This window comes from Bos indicus, chromosome 25, assembly GCF_029378745.1.
Source record: "Bos indicus isolate NIAB-ARS_2022 breed Sahiwal x Tharparkar chromosome 25, NIAB-ARS_B.indTharparkar_mat_pri_1.0, whole genome shotgun sequence".
In the NCBI taxonomy this organism is placed as follows: Eukaryota; Metazoa; Chordata; class Mammalia; order Artiodactyla; family Bovidae; genus Bos; species Bos indicus.
In genome coordinates this window covers 167,362-184,227 of record NC_091784.1, presented here as the reverse complement: position 1 = coordinate 184,227, position 16,866 = coordinate 167,362, and the positions used below count along the sequence as shown (strand labels likewise).

Sequence of the window (16,866 nt, the reverse complement as noted above, 5' to 3'; positions counted from 1 at the left end):
AGAATACACATGGCCATTCAGGGTTCAAAATGTCATTTCTCCTTCATGTAGTCATAGCTTCATAGCTAAGCTTTAAACCAGAGAGTGCTCAAATTGGCTCTGATGACAGGGGTAGACTGATCGATAAGATGTCCCAGCAGGGATTCTCTCTCTGGGCAGGTGAGGTCTTCTCTTAAAGCAAAGAAACCCCATATATAAGGGATTTTTAGGCCTTGAGGATCAAAATTATCCCAGTTTTTCAAGATATTATTCAAGGGGGGTGGTTCTGGACTGTTAGGCTCCATCTGTAAGAGAGAAAAAAGCAGTGCCCAGTGCCATGGCTTTTTTCTACCAGAGGTGTCTGCCCCTGCTCTAGACGGGGTTGGAGACTGATTTTCCACCTAAGCTTCCTTCCCTGGCCAGAGCTAACCTGTCTCTTACAGGTGAAGGTGTCCTACTCCCAACACCCCTCATTCTACCACCCAGGCATGGTGGAGATGCACCAGGGTTAGACCTGATGGCATCCCAGATTGATGTCCAGGTCCTCACCATTAAAACCTTGGTTTGATTTCCCTTTTATTCCGGCACCACCTGGGGTGGAACAGAGTAGTTTTCCGGATGTTTGCCGAGCCAAGACCACTAGGGGAAGCACCCAACTTCTGTGTACCTGCGCACATTCCTCATAACAGTATAAGTGGCAAGTCATAAAGGGATGAACAGAAAACCCAAGACATCCTCCTGAGAGTGGCCACACGAGTCTATTTAATAACAAAGGAGGCGATGGAGGGCCCGCCTGCGAGGAAAAACTAATCCTTCATATTCATGGAGTGCCAACATCATCCTTTTTATTCCTGTCCATCAGACTGTACAAAAAGAATACCTAAGGAGTTGAGACAAGAGCCACTGGAGGGCTTCGTCTGCTCTGCTAAGAGCTAGCGTTACTAAGGGAAGAAGCCCAATACACTTTCAATCTGCCCAAATCTGGGGTGTCCCAATCTGTGTCCTCAGGAATCTCATGCTCACCAGCAATGCCTCAATCCATATAGTCCAGAGGCATAGCCATGACAAGAACTTGCCTGTGTGTCTGTGGGATCAGGATGGTGATTTCCAGTCTGAGAGATGTCCCTGGAGCTAGAGCTCCAGCTAGCTCCCTAAAGTGCTCCTGTCTGCAGTGTCCTATAAAACTTGGAGTGGGGGCCTTGCTAGAAAAGCACAATAACAGCATGGATTGCAAGTCCCTTGAAAGTCTACCATCCGGCACACAAGGTTAATAACTTTAATTCCCCAAGCAGATATGAAATGGTCAGAGGGACCAGGAAAAGCTGACTGGGGAAAAGAAATTCAGTCCACATGCTTCTGATTTAGTAAAGTAGCTGCTGCTGCTGCTGCTAAGTTGCTTCAGTCGTGTCTGACTCTGTGAGACCCCAGAGTTGGCAGCCCACCAGGCTCCCCCGCCCCTGGGATTCTCCAAGCAAGAGTACTGTAGTGGATTGCCCTTTCCTTCTCCAATGCAGGAAAGTGAAAAGGGAAAGTGAAGTCACTCAGTCGTGTCCAACTCTTAGCGACCCCATGCACTGCAGCCTACCAGGCTCCTCCGCCCATGGGATTTTCCAGGCAAGAGTACTGGAGTGGGGTGCCATTGCCTTCTCCGTAGTAAAGTAGAGACCACAGTAAAAGAGCAAAAGAATCTCAACTCTGAGTGTTCTTACCTTGTCTTGAAGATCTTGGACAAGCCCCCAAGATGATAACCTAGCAGTCAACGGTGACCGATGCCACTGGATTCATGGTGTCTAAGAAGAAGATATTACTCTGGGGCCAAAGACAGTCTCAGTCACTCAGAGCTTTGTGTATATTTTATTTAAAGTGAAGGTGACAGAAAAAGCTTCTGACACAGACATCAGAAGGGGCTCACTAATTTAAGTGGGGCCATATATACTTCTCAACTAGCCTCTGAGAATAGACAAAAAACATCTCAAGGATGTGAGCGTTTTGCCCAGACCCTTTCCTATAACATACATCCAAAGCTCAAAAAGAGGAATGTCCTTGAACCTGAGATACTGCTCCCTACAATGCCTACTTGTCTTAGGCAAAAGAATGTGAAAAAGAAAGCAAGCTTGCCTCCTCCTTAAAGGGGCTTTAGGCTTGGACTCTTTATCAACCTGCTGGGACAGGTAAGTATACAGTTAAACTCAGAAAACTCTAATGTTGTAATGGTGGTGAGTAAAGCATTTGTATAACATACCACTGATAACTCATATAAGTATATCACTTATAAATTCAGTATGAAGGTCAAAAGATAAAATATCAAAATAATGATAACTACAAAATGAAATAATGGAACCATGTTTGAAGAATTAGATGACAGTATGATACGAAGTCAACAAACAGAGAGACGCAATGAAGAGCTACAAATTATTTTTTTTAAAGGAAACTAACATAAATTCTGGATTTGAAAACTAAAATAATTGAAATGAAAAATTGATAGGTTCAACAGCACATTTGAGATGCTAGCAGAAATAATCCATAAACTTGAAGATGAATTCATAGAAATCAATGTAAAAATAAAGAGAAAAAAATGTTGAGGGAAAATGATCTAAGGCATCCATTCATTACACCATCAAGTATGGAAGGAGAGAGACTCTCAGAAAGCAGGGAGAGAAAGGGGAGGGAGTAAAATTACTTGTAGACGGAATGGCTGACCGGCAGGTCAGAGCGAAACGGAGGTGCAGCGCAGGGCTCTTAGGGCGCCGGGCGGCAGCAGCCTCCGTCTAAGGCCATAGCACCCTGAACGCGCCCTATCTCATCTGATCTCGGAAGCTAAGCAGGGTCGGGCCTGGTTAGTACTTGGGTGGGAGACCGCCTGGGCATACTGGGTGCTGTAGGCTTTTTGCCTTCCCTCTCCTTTAGCCCCCGCCCCACGTCCCAACTCTTGGGCTCCCGCAGCCCCAGCCCCTCCTGGGGGTGGGTGGCCAGGGCACCGACTCCCGCTGCAGACCTGGGTTGCCTCCGCGCAGACCGCGAGCCCCTCTGCATTTGGCTTCCAGGAAACCAGACGACCGTCCCGCGGGTCTCCGTCTGGGGCTCCCTTGGCGTGCCTCAGGCAATCCTGGGGGGCTGCACCAGCTCCAGCCCCAGCCCCAGCCCCAGCCCCACACACCCCCACACCACCCCCCCATCCTCGCAGGCGAACGCCCGAGCTCGCGCGCACCCGCGCGCACACACAGATATATGTGCACAGACGGTGCATGTATCTTGTTCAGTTATACTTTTGGTGGATATATGCCTGGGAGTGGGACTGCTGAATCATATGGTACTTCTAGTTTTAGTTCCTTCAGGAACCTCCATACTCTTTTCCATAGTGGCTCTACCAACTCACATTCCTACTAACGGTGGAGGCGAGTTCCCTTTTCTCCACATCCTCTCCAGCATTTGTTATCTACAGACTTTTCCATGAGGACCATTCTGACTAATGTGAAGTGGAACCTCGTTGTAGTTTGGAGTTGAGTCTGTCCAATCATGAGTGATGTGGAGCAAGATGACCTTTTGGAAATGCAGATGCAATTCTATCACCTCCCTGCTCCAACTGCTCTTGTATTTTCCCATCATAGAGAAGATATGATCAAATCCCTTCATTGCTTGGTCCCCACTTTCTTCTCTGATTTCTTTTCACTGGAATGCCCTCTGCACTCTTTTGGTTCCATCCCATAGGGCATTTTTCATTTCTTGAATGTACTAAGGTTCCCTTGTCACGTAGCCTTCCAAGATGCTATTTTACCTGCCTGAAATTCTTCCTGCATCTCAACCCTGGTTTACGTTGGTTCAACCTATGGATCTCAACTCAATTATTAGTCTGAAAAGCCTTCTCTGACACCCAGTTTTTGGTGAGGGAAGAGGCCCCTATAGAAGTTCTCAAAGTATCTGCCTGTTATTTATCATTAGATTAGTCTCAGTGAAAGAAGGAACTGTGTTTCTTCTTCTCTCAGCATTCTATTTCCAGAAACATATTGCATGCCTACTAGCTCATAGTAGGTGCTCAATAATTATTCAGTGTGTGAAAGACAGAAAAGTTCTGCGAAGCCTCAACTTTTCACTTGGCTCAGCACTTTTGATCTCTTTGTATCTTTGTCGATTCAGTTCTTTTCTTTCTTCTGTTGACGTGCACACTATATTCAAGGCATGATCTAAGGCATGAAGACATATCAATAAATATAGGTTCTTGCTTTCCAGGAACTCATACATCAGATTTCTATAATTCAGGGTTTTTTAAATTAATGCTCTAGAACAATGTGAACTTTTAGTATTATCCATTTTCATTTCAAAGAAAGATCATTTTACTTACATAGCAAAGGTGGAGACCTTCCAACTTTCAGTCCAATACTTATAACTTTACCATTTCAGGCAAGTCTTGTGGTTCCTTCTGGAGGTGTGCAGCTCTTCCAGAAATGTGAAGATCTTCCATAGTCCTCAGACTTTGGTGTGATTTGGAATCATCAAGAAAGTTTCCAGGTATAGGTTCCAGACCACCACCTCAAAGAGTCAGTAGCGAATGGAGTGGATTCCAGCAATATGCATTGTTAACCAGCATCACTGGTGATTCTGTTGCTACAGACTCAATGCAGTGGGCAGGGCCTGGACTGCCCACTGGGTCTGATGTGGAATGGAAAGAAGGGCTTACCCCCTCCACTGTTTCTAGCCCTGTGACTAGAAACGGTCCCCAAACTAAAATCAGACAAACAAGATTATCCCAGATCGTAGTCCATGAGATGAAGGAACTAAGCAGCTGGTTGAGATGGAGCCAAGGGGAAAGGTTGCTCTTTTTTTCTCCACCTCTACTCCTTTCTTCCTTGATGCCTTAGTGATTCATTGTGGAGATTTGAAATAAAGTTCACAAGAGTCATATTTATTGAATAAAGATTTTGCATTGAACCAACTCTAAAAAATGAAGAAAGTTTCACCTGCCACATGATTCTTTTAAAAATTCAATTGCTTTTCAACTCTGGGGTTTCTCCATTGCCTTGTTCAAGTAGCCTTAATCGTAAAAATAAAATAAAACTAAATAAAGATTCAAATATACCAACAAAGGAAAGCTTCCTTTTCTTAAATCATCTTTCCACTTAGTAGAACACTAGCTCTTTTCTTTGTATTTTGACTAGGCAATTCGTTGTATTGTGGCTCAGATCGGAAGGCATCCACTTGCAGGAGACTCAGGCTTGATCCCTGGGTCGGGAAGATCCCCTGGAGAAAGAAATGGCAAACCACTCCAGTATTCTTGACTGGGAAATGCCACGGACAGAGGAGCCTGACTGGCCACAGTCCATGGGTAGCATAAAAGTTGGGCACAAGTGAGCAACTAAGAACAGAAGTATTTCCAAGGACCACATCAAGAGATTTGGAACTCTTGCTTGACTCCCTCATGTTGACCATGTTGACTAGGCAGCAGATAGCAGCTGATTCATCTGTACAATTAACAAAGAATGTGTCATTCTGTTCTATACTTTTCTGTACTGTAGGAAGAGACTGTACAGAGCAGATGTCTGGACTTGTACAGGACCTTTGGTCCTTTAGAGGATTACAGTTGCACCATCAATGCTTGCCAGAGGTGGCAGGAAGGCGGCCCTGAAAGTTTGAGTCCAGACATGTCCAGTGTTTTAGGATATATCAGATGAGTAAGAATGCATTTACCCTTCACTAGGTCTCCATAGAAAGTTGCTTTGGGTTTGGAGGTACACACACACACACACACACCCTGCTGCCGAGACAGGTCAAGAGCTAGAAACCACAGGTAAGGGAGACGGAGAAAGAGGGAGAGAGAGACAGCAAGAGGACACGCAAGCTTCCCAACCCCCGGGCTCCACACCCTCCCCCCTCCACTCTGGGTATCCACCCGGCCCCAAGTCGACCCGACCCCACCCTCACCCACCGACACACTCACACACACTCTCACACACTCACCCTCTGGCCTGGGGGTGGGGGCTGGGTCTCGCCTTAGGTAGCCAGGCCAAAGGGGACCTTTGACACCTCGGCTTCAAGGAAGTCTTGGGGTCCCCACGGGTGACCGCCAGCCCCAGGGCACCGCGTCCAGCCGGGCCCGGCCCAAAGCTGACGCCCCCTCCCTTGGGGAAGCTGCTTCTTCCGCGTGGCCTTCCTCTGAGGTGCGTCACGGGCTGTGCCAGTGTGTCTGTCTCAGATCCGATGCCATCCTCTCTCCCCTGTCTGTCTCCTGTTTGCTGTCTCTCTGTCGCTCGCTCTGGGTCTCCCTCTGTCTCTGCCTCCGTGTGTGTGTGTGTGTGTGTGTGTGCGCGTGCGCGCACGCGCACGCGTCTGTCTGTCTGTCTATCTGTATCTCCCTCTCACAGTCCTGGAGTCTATCTCTGAACTTTCATCTCTTTCTGCCTCTGTCTCTCCTGACACCCGGCGGCCCGTCCGTTCCTCTGGCCCCGGCCTCTCACAGGTGCTATGGCTCTGGCTGATGAGGTTGCAACGGCGGGCTGTCGACTGTCTGTGTGTCTGTCCGTGTGCCTGCCTGTCGCTCGTCTGCTCTCGCAGGAAGGTTGTGTGCTTGTCCGGCGGCGTGGGGGAAAGGTGGGGGCCTCGGTAGGGCGAAGGGGCGGGGCTGAGGCGCTCGGGTGGACCGCGCCTCCGTGGCTCCCGGTGGGTTTGGGCACCGGGCAGGTGTCGGGCAGGATGGGCGCTCAGGGCCCTGGCTGGGCTGCGCCTAGGCCCACAGGAGGCTCAGAGGCCCGAGGGCCGTGGGGGTCGGGCGGCGGCGGGGCCGAAATCCAGACACCTCCGGGCCGCGTGGCCCTGGGCAGCGAACGGGATCGGGGGAGGCCCGGCTGGCCAAGCGCGGCCGGGCCTGGAGAGGCCCGGGGTGGAGGGCGCCAAGACCTCCGCGCCCTTCAGCCCACCCCCCAGGCCCCGTGCGCACGCACGCCTGGCATGCCGCTGGGGGTCCCGGAAGCCCTCCGGGCTGCCGAACCTGGCCAGGCGTTTGCTGGCCACGGGGTGGCAGTGTTCGGGGGCGTGGCGGCATTGGCTGGCGGAGTCTGGTCGCGGGTCGTTCGGCTCAAGTACAGCGCACGCCCCCATGGTGAGGTGCGGCCTGCTGGCCCGACCGGCAGGTCAGAGCGAAAGGGAGGCACAGCGCAGGGCTCTTAGGGCGCCCGGCGGCAGCCGCCTCCTTCTACGGCCATACCACCCTGAACGTGCCTGATCTCGTCTGATCTCGAGGGCTCACATTTGATGGTGGTCTTGTCATCTCCTACCTCTTTCTCGTAAAGCTGGCAGCTGAGGGAATGAGGTAAGTGTAAAATTGAATAACAATAGACTGTGTGGAATCTGTGAATGTGGAGCTCTGTGAATCCATAGGTCTAAGGAGAGACTGGCAGCTGCCGACGTGGAGTATCTGTCCCGATGACCGCGTTTACGTCATCAAATGTGCCATTGACCGCCCTCCCCCCACCCCGGGTGGCAGGGACCCCCACGTGGCAGCCCCCAGGCTCGCTCTCTCTGGCTCATCCACCCTCTAGAAGTTTCCCCAGACCCTCAGTAGGAGTGGGCACTGCTGCGGGTGTGCGTTGTGTGTCCTCGTGCCCCATGTGACGTTGCACGACTAACCGCACTCTGTGTTTGCACCCTTCCTCCCGCACTCATGGGACCAGGCAGCGTCGCGGGAACGCAGGGGCTGGATTCTGCTACAGTCAGGACTTGCTCCTGATGTGCTTCGGGGTGAGTACAGGCCGGCCTGGTCCTTCGGGGGCACGGAGCCCACGCCCCAGGGAGTGGAGGGTCAGTGGGTCTCTGGAGGTTAGCCTGGGAGAACCCTCACAGCAGAGAACGTGACCTTGGCGCCCCACTGCCGCCGGAGTGGTCAGAGCATGGCCAAGGCCCCTCGCATAGGGACGCATGGGTATCCCTCCCACAGCTGCAGTGCTGCCGGCCACGCCCTGCGTGCACGTTCTCGGAGGGAACAGGGCCCAGAGCGTCAGGGTTCACGAGGCTGCCCTGCCCTGGGCCTCTCCGTACGGAGGCCAGCGTTTCACACGGAGGTGCACCGGCATCTGGGGCTCGGCTGCTGCTAAGGGGCCACCCTCCCTTGCAGGCGTTGCTCTGGGTGGGCCTCTGGTGGGTCTGGCCCTGGGGCCCAGCCCTGCTCGAGCAACTCTGAGGGCAGGAGGCTGTCTGCTCTGTCCTGTTCACATCTCAGCTAGAAAGCTGGATTGGGCTTTTGAGTTTTTTTTACCAACAGCTTTTAGCTATATGTCAGAATAAAGTCAGCCACAGAGTTCTCTCCTTGATCTGCTTGGCCCTCCATGTTTCTCTGAATTCTCAAAGCAGCTGAAGCCCAAAATGGGGTGGGGGTGGGGGTGTCAGGAGGGGCAGGGGCTGGGGCACCAGCTGCCAACCCAGGACTGACTTTTCTGTGTGTGTGTTTCCAGTTTACCTGCACGAATTCTCCAGATGTTTATACAGCATCCAGTATACAACAAAGACTACATTTTGAACTCGATGGAATCTTTACTCTGTTAATACTTGTTACATAGACCCGAAGATATTACAGGGTTTTTAATTAGTGAAAAATTCATGAATACCATAGAAAAATATTTTAGAATTTAATGTTTCTGATATTTATGTAAACTTATGACTTCATTTATATAATTACTTCCTTTTTCTTGTATATTCAGGCTATGAATATCCTTTCAGATCAATTCATGTTCTGATACCTGATTTCAGTCTTTCAAATGAATGTACTGTAGTGCTTGTCTGTATAAATCCTATGAACAAACACAGGGCTTTTGTAAATGATGCATTTATTGTAATTATTCTTGTTTAATTTTTCAATGTTAAACCATGAGAGAAGGGGTTTTCCTGCGATTGTAAAATCATCATGACACGGTGTGCTTTATTATCCTTCCAGAATGTAACCAAGCTCTCCAACAATCACTCTGAAATAAGCAAACTTAATTTCAACCAATTGTTGTTGGATGTTAACGACTGGCCTAAACTGTACTTTTTCTAGCAAGAAATGCTTTTTGTCCACAGCGTGAAGTGATTTAAAAATACTGGGTGTTAAATGTGAGCTTCTAATGAAATTTGGGCTGAAAGGATGCCTAGAAGAAGACTGAAAATCTCTCCTGTAACCCAGTCTCTGTGGACCCGGATCCCTCCTCTCCGGTGAGACTCTTTGGGGACCAGTCGCGATGCCCTGCACCCGCTGCAGAGCCATCGAGCTGGACAGTGAAGGTGCCACTTCCCAGACAGGGTAGTGTAGCTCTGACAAAGGCCTTATTTTTATGTAAATCATCTTTTTACATGATTGTAAACATGTTTAAAGAATGGACCTAGGCGTACATTTTTAGATTGTGATGACATAGCCATTCTGGATTGTATAAGTAGCAAATGTAATTTTTACTTTTTCAGCGGCACATTAAAAAAGCCAGCAAGAGATGCGTTCAGGTCACAGGGTGATATTTATTATGCAGCTGGTATCTTGGTAGACAGAGACAGCATGTTTCTTTACATGTGGGTTCCGCCTTTAATTTACTTGTACAATTCATTGTTATCATTCTATTTTCCTATTAATCTTTTGTGAACTTCCTGAATATGTGACAAAGTATGTACAGTCTACTTTTGAACTATTTTTATCATAGTATTATTTATTGCTTTCTTTCAATAAAGTACTGAAGCAAAATTTCCCAGGGCCAATAAAGAGTGATGAGGGTAAGCTGTACTCTCACTGAGAATAGACCAGAGCTGGTAATGGGAGCCCGTGTCATCACACGGACATTCTGTTAAGAGAAACGGACGGATGCAATGGAAAGGCCAGAAGGCGGAAGCATAGGTGTCCCTAGAGGACGACCGACGGTGTGTTCATGCCCTTGGCTCCGGAGACAAGAGGCTCCATCACTTCAGCATCTGCGGGGACAGGGCCCCTCTGCTGCTGAGGTGTGGGCAGCGGGCCGAGGGTGGGAACAAAGTGCAGGTGTCGAGGCTCACCGTCGGTCACAGCGTGGGGTGTCCGAGGGCAACCTTGACGGGGATCCAAATGATACACCCTAGTCCAGCATCAGGTCCTCCCCCAGCATCAGACCCTAGTCCAGCATCAGACCCCAGTCCAGCGTCACGGCCCTAGGCCAGCATCAGGCCCTCCCCGACCCTCAAACCCTCCCCCCACCTCCAACCCTTCCCCAGTATCAGGCCCCCCACCTCCAGTATGAGGTGTGGCAGCCCTACTTGTCTGATACTCCTGAGCACACTCAGGCAGCCCCAGAGCAGCAGGACAATAGCTCTGGTAGGAGGTGCATCTTTAGGAATCACCTGCGGAGCAGCAGCAGCTGGGCTTTGTTTCAGGTCAAGGAGAGACAAAGAAAAGGCACTTGTGCAGGAGGCAGTGGAGGCTGTGGGCACGTTCCCCCAGCTCTGCTTCCTCCCCGTAGGGGCTTTGCTCTCCTGCTCTCTCACAGGCCCCAGGGTGGTGTCCTTCCAGATTCACGGTCTCCTTGATATCTCAAGCCCAAGTCCTGAGTTGTGTCCCAGTCAGGTGTGGCAGAGGGCTGGGAACACCCAAGCTCAAGGGCTGAAAGGATTCCAGGGGGACATCCGGGCCCCAGCAAGTGGCAGGGCAGGGGATGAGGGTGGCCACCTACAGAGGGCCCCGGAGCAGCACTGGAAGGGGAGCAGTGATGCCTTAGCTCACTCGGGGACGCTGCCCGGCCTGGCACTCAGAGATGTTACTGCCAGCAGCTCTGGGGATACAGGAAGCCTGGTGAGTGACACCACGCCACCCAGGCCGTGTGGTGGGCACTGCTGACCATGTCCTCGGTTTTCATTCTGGTTCCAACTGTCCCTCCAAGGGCTGGCGGGCTCCTCTTCTGAACGGCACAGACACTTTCTTTCTGTGGGTGAACGCATCCCTTGTTTCTGTTGGCGCTGTTGTCGCTCATCGTGTGTTTTCCTCTTTACAACCTGTGCTTGCTGCTCTTCCAGTTTAACTTAGGAGCAGCCCTTATTGTCTGCATTTCTAGTTGTCAGCATTCACTGGGGCTTTCCAGGTGGCGCTAGGGGTAAAGATCCTGCCTGCCAATGCAATAGATAATGAGAGATGTGGGTTCAATCCCTGGGTTGAGAAGATGCCCTGGAAGAGAGCATGGCAACCCACTCCAGTCTTCTTGCCTGGAGAATCCCATGGACAGAGGAGCTAGTGGGCTACAGTTCCTGGGGTCGCAGAGTCAGACACGACTGAAACAGGTGAGAACACACTCAGGTTTTACTTCAGTCGCTCAGTTGTGTCCGACTCTTGTCACTCCTTGGATTGCAGCACTCCAGGCTTTCCTGTCCTTCACTATCTCCTGGAGTTTGCTCCAACTCATGTCCATTGAATCATCAGGCCATAGAGCCATCTCATTCCTGTTTCATCCACGAGAGAGGTGGCTGGGGCTCGGCAAAGTGTCTGGTCCCACTGGGTGGGTGTGAACCTGCCCTAACCGCTCCCTAACCACGTGACTGTCACTGTGTCCTCCTCTGTAAATCGGGAGGGGGCAGCACCTGCTTGGTAAGGGGCACACACGGCATCTGGTACATAATCAATGCACCATCCATCTCAGCATTGTATTTACTACTAATAGGGACAGCATTTAATAATCTGCTCCTTTTTCTCTCTTGTCACTTAACTGTGCTCCAGACCACATCTGCTTTACTTACCCCTGTAAATCCCACACCCAGCACAAACGAGACTCAACACATTTGTGGCTGAAGAGGCAGGAACATACGCTGTCCTCAAGGAGAGGAAGCTGAGTGATATGGGGGCCTGATGATAACCCTGTGTGATGAGGGGACCCCAGGAGGACCTGTGTGGCTGTGGGGTGGGGTGGGGGGCATGAGCAGAACCCCTGATGAGCTCCTGGGGATGGGGAAGGTGGCAGGAAGGAGGGTGGGCTGTTCCTTGTGGGGTGTCCACAGATTGTACCTCACTCCTCACTGAGGAGCACTTAGGCCGTTTCCAAACACATGTCACTGTTAGGAGGAAACAATCATCGCCCAGCTCCTACTCAATTTCGTAGAATATGTTTCTAGCACTGGAGTACAATCACCTGCTTTATTCATTCCATGCTCCGTTCATCCACCCATCCAGCCAGCCATCTGTTCATCCATCCACCACTCACTAATCAATCCATCCATCCACTCTTAATTCATCCATCCATCCAACCATCCACTCATTAACTCAGCCGATCATCTCAGACCCATTGAGAAGACAGACGCCTCCTCCACTCCTGCTCCCAGGAGGACCCCCAGCGTGATTGACAGGAGCCTCATGGGGACGACAGGGGAGACACAGAAGGGAGATGCCTGCAGGCCCTCCTCCCTCTGAACGGTGAAGCACCCACCTGGTCCTAACGCCTCCTTGCTGGGGTGTTCAGGCCGGCCCTTTTCCTTCTTGCGAAACAAGCGGCTGATGGAGGACTTGATGCCCTTCTTCTTTGGGGCTTTGTGCAGCGAGCCCTGGCTGCTGGTGCTGCTGGTGGGGTTATTCCCGGGGCTGTCCTGAGAGCCTGTGGAGCTTCGGGGAGAGAAAACGACCTTTAACTGGCACCCTTGTGCAAACACACACCCCTCCACAAGAGCTACTGATAGAAACGGGCACCCAGCAACACCCGTGCCTCAACCTCGCAGCTGACAGTTGGAGTCTCCTTCACCAACCACACTCCACATGAGCAATGCAGGCCCCCGGTGTCAGACAACCGCACCGGGAAGCTGAGATTCTCTGCCTCGAGCTCTCCCGCGAGGAGGGCTTGACTCCAGGCCAGCTGGTGCAGAGGGCGCTCTGACCCTCCCTTAGGGTCGCTGCTCGGCAGGTGACGACGCTCCAGGAGAAGACGAGCTCCCCTGCTCTGGGTAGTTCCCCTCGCCTCCCACAGGGTAACCGTCCCCGGCCGTGGCAGAAGAGCGATGGTCACCGTGCAGGGCGGCTGGTCAGGTGACCACACGTGCCCCCCATCGAGTGCTGCCTGGCTCAGGACGGGAGCTCAGCAAGTGGTGGTCTGAATGAGGACAGTGTCAGTCACAGGAGGGGACAGGGTCTCCTGAGAGGAGACCCCTGCAGAAAAGGGAGGGACCCTCAAGAGGGAACCGAGAGGCAAGGGCCCGTCACCATCAGGAACGTGCCCTCTACCCAGAGCAGGAAGAAAGCTCCCACAGGAGTCAATCTGTAGAGAAGGACGTTTTCTAAAATCACTGAGGTCACTGAGCTCTTCTTCCCCAGCACCTGAAGTTCACCACTAAACACAGGCACCGAACTCAGTGGTATTCCTTTAAAATCATCCTTGCAACTCTTTCAAGACAAGAGGTGCAGGGCTCCTGAAACTGACGATGCACACACAGGTCACTTACTTGTGGGCGTCCCCGAGGTCCTCATGGGTGGCTGTGCGCAGCGCCCCCATGCGCAGGCGGCCCAGCCGAAGGGACCGTGGCCAGGCGAGGGTCGAGGTTTCACATTTGATGGCGGTCTTGTCATCTCCTACCTCTTCCCGTATAGCTGGCAGCTGAGGGAGTGAGGTAAGTGTCAAATTGGCTAACAATAGACTGTTCGGAAAAAGGCAATCACACAGGCTTTACATTATAACCAGAAACTTATTTGAAGATCTATTAGCTATGCTTTCCCCTAAGTACAAAAAAACCCTTGTTATAGCTTAATGCCATCTTAAAGGACTGTCTTGTTCAAAAAAAGTGGGGCTATGGGGCAGCGAGAGCATCTGACTGAGTGCAGAGACCCCGGATGGGAGCCTCCCTGCAGCCGGCCTCGGCCCTCCCTGGAATCCAGCGACCAGATGGCCCTGCGGGGCAGGACAGCAGAGCGATGCTGGCACCGTGAATCCTGCACGGCATGAACTGCCCTGATGAAAGGACTGTGCTCATCGCCAGATGCTGCTCAGAAGCACCACAGCTAGAGTACAAAACCTCTCAGCAAAGCCGTCCAGACCTTTCTGTTTGAAGGAGAAAAAGACACAGCTTGTGCCACCATCCAAGATCATTTGTAGTGATGATGCAGGTTACTGGAAGCCATGACAACAAGAGAAACACAGAAAAGGTACCTAACCCCTCCACGCGAACACCATGTGCCTGGATCATATTTCTCGGTAACATACAGACTGGGGACTACCCACTGAAGTACTTACACGCAGTTCGAGTGTCATTCGCTCACAGTGGTTTCCATAAGGCACCCCCAGGTCTTCACTAAGAGATGATCTTGTATCACCCTAGAGTGGTGGGAGGTTCAAAAGGGAGGAGATATATGGGTACCTATGGCTGATTCATGTTGAGGTTTGACAGAAAAGAAAATTCTGTAAAGCAATTATCTTTCAGTTAAAAAATAAACTAATTAAAAAAAAAAAAGAAGAAGAAGAAGAAGATGATGATCTCTCTTGGACTCCCAGCGTTTCCACTGGTCCTGGGTGTGAGGAAAGGAAAGACAGTGTGGGAACAGATTAACCCTGCAGGGTCCAAACAGGTCTCACTGATACATTTCGGTGTGTGGTTAAACCAGGGGAGGTTTTAGGAAACATGCATGGCATGTATTGTTATAAACAATGAATGCGTTGTTTTGACCAACTAACCTGTGCCTTTTTGGTGGGATTCTGTAAAGAATACTGATCCCGTGCAGCCCCACAGGAGCTTGGTGACAACAAAGTAACTTAGTGCAAAATACAGCTGAACTCATTTAAGAGCAGCTGGATAAACTGGGCTCCCTCCCCTGAGCTCTAACAAGAACCCTCAGACAACAGAAGGCTACAAAGGCTAGAAATTTTCCACATGGAACTGAACAGGGATCAATCTCAAATTCAAGTTAAAATAAGCATTTATAAAAATCAGAAAACAGCAACGAACAGAGCAGGGAAGTGACACACCTGGGTTGACTATGGACTCAGTGGAGACAAACACCTGCCTCAGAGTCAGGGCCCAGGCCAGCCCCTTCCCCCGGGCCTCCTCCTGAGGAAGGCCTCTGGGTCTGCGCCTGGCTGCCCTCCCCCAGGATGGGAGCTGCCCCACTGGTGCCACATGTGGCTAGGGAGGGCAGTGCCTTGTCCTCGCTGAACAGGAGGGCAAAGCAGGCCACAGAGCAGGCAAGCGGCACACCCAGGTCACCAACCCCAGGGGGACGGCGCTGGTCTGCTGTGCCCAACAGAAGGGCTCCTGGGCACTGAGCTGCCTGAACTGGAGCACAGCCACCCCAGTCCTGCGGGAAGGCCCAGGAGTGCTCAGTCAGCGGGCTGGGAGCAGGAGAGGGACAAGGAAGGCCAGCCCTTGGGGCACTGGACTCCAACAACAGGGGCTCATCCAAGTGACCCGAGGGGAGAGGCAGAGAGCCCCCTCCTGATGCTCCCTCCATCAGGGATGCCGTGATGGACACGAGAGCCTCTGGAGGAAAGGTGGCTGGATGGCACCACGTTTAAGTGTCCAGGCTCTGATCAGACCAGTCTGCACCGTGCTGCTGGGTGTGAGAGCCTGGGCAGGGTGCCCGGCCTCGCTAAGCCTCAGTGTCTATGTCTGCTGAATGGGGATAGCAGCAATCTGGACCTCACCTGGGGCTGAGAAGACAGACTCGGAAAGCACGTGCCCGGCACACAGAGTCTCCTGCACACTGCTACCCACCATCATTAAATTGGCTTCCCGCAAATCTAACATCTATGGCTCTGATTCAGTCATTTCTTACATGAAAACACTAAGCGGAAATTCCATGGTGGTCCAGAGGTTAAGACTTGGCACTTTCACTGCCGGGACACTGGTCTGATCCCTGCTTGGGGAACTAAGATCCCATAAGCTGTGCAGCATGGCCAAAAACGTAAGTAAGGAACATTTTAAAAATAAGAAATAATACTATGTCTATTATAAACAAGCATGAGATGATCAGAAGGCAAACAAGTGGGAGAAAGGCAAACTGTTACAACTGGCCCAACGAATGACCTATTTCCAACAGAACCATCAGCACATTTTAAGTGGTGTGTGAGTTTCATTACTTCCATTAAAACATCAATTATTCACCAGGACATAACCACACAGTGATCATTCACGTTACACGATAAGGACTCTTCAATACTTCACAGAGAAACAAAGGCCTGCTAAATTAGTAAACAGTTTACCTTTCGACGCTGCTTCCTTAAATCACTAGGCTGATAGATGCATGCAAAGAAATGAAGAGAAACCAGATTCATTGCGACTTTGAAGCTAAAATTTCAAGAATCCGTAGAGGCAAATACAGTAAAGCAAAAATGATGGCAAACATGTAAGTGACATGAAGATTTACAGAACATGTGACTGGAAGCAGAACATTTTTGTTGACCACAGAAGTTAAATAAGCTATTCAAGATTTACTAGAGAAACACTATAAATTATTACTCAAGAAGATACCATTCTATTACAACATCATGATTTATTAAAGCACAGCATTCTGTACAACAAAGGGTCTTAACAGGTGTCTATTCTCAGCCAAATTTCTCTATAAGTTAGTTTCTCTTAATCAAAAACATGTTATATTTTAAATTAGTAATTTAACTGATGAGGAAGTTACCATAATATCTATTTTAACACTGAACAAATCTAACCACCGATTGGACATTAATGTAAAATCCTGACACAGAATTTGATTTAAAACTTCTCACAATAAATTCATTAAAGCAAGTTCCCTGTGAAAATATGTAAGAATGAAAGCTAGCATAATAGCAGGTGCAGTCTTTACATTTTATTAACCATAGAAGATACTTTTTTAACGAGTCTAATAGAGACATTAACTGTGCAAAAGCTGATGAGATTTACAGTCTTAAATACAAGCACCAACACAGAAAGGATATTGTGTCAGTTCAGTTCAGTTGCTCAGTCGTGTCTGACTCTTTGTGA

The 16,866-nt window shown here is 50.3% G+C and overlaps 1 protein-coding gene and 1 pseudogene across 4 annotated transcripts in view; one reads left to right on the top strand and one right to left on the bottom strand.

The window, feature by feature from the left end:
* Positions 1–2,745: 2,745 nt before the first annotated feature.
* LOC139179828 (5S ribosomal RNA) lies at positions 2,746–2,864 on the top strand (annotated as a pseudogene).
* A 5,767-nt stretch (positions 2,865–8,631) lies between these two features.
* LOC109578040 (liprin-alpha-1-like) overlaps positions 8,632–16,866 on the bottom strand; it is a 55,685-nt gene continuing 47,450 nt past the window's right edge. For 2 of the 4 annotated variants that reach the window (XM_070779257.1, XM_070779258.1), the window contains exons 11-14: positions 14,151–14,231; positions 13,366–13,517; positions 12,363–12,535; positions 10,191–11,055 (exon numbers count right to left, since the gene is read on the bottom strand). In XM_070779257.1, the coding sequence (XP_070635358.1) occupies positions 11,000–11,055; positions 12,363–12,535; positions 13,366–13,517; positions 14,151–14,231 (462 nt within the window). In that variant the 3' untranslated portion in view covers positions 10,191–10,999. Of the gene's footprint in view, positions 8,925–10,189; positions 11,056–12,362; positions 12,536–13,365; positions 13,518–14,150; positions 14,232–16,866 lie in introns of those variants that run through there. The other 2 variants (XM_070779259.1, XM_070779260.1) reach the window with 2 other exon arrangements.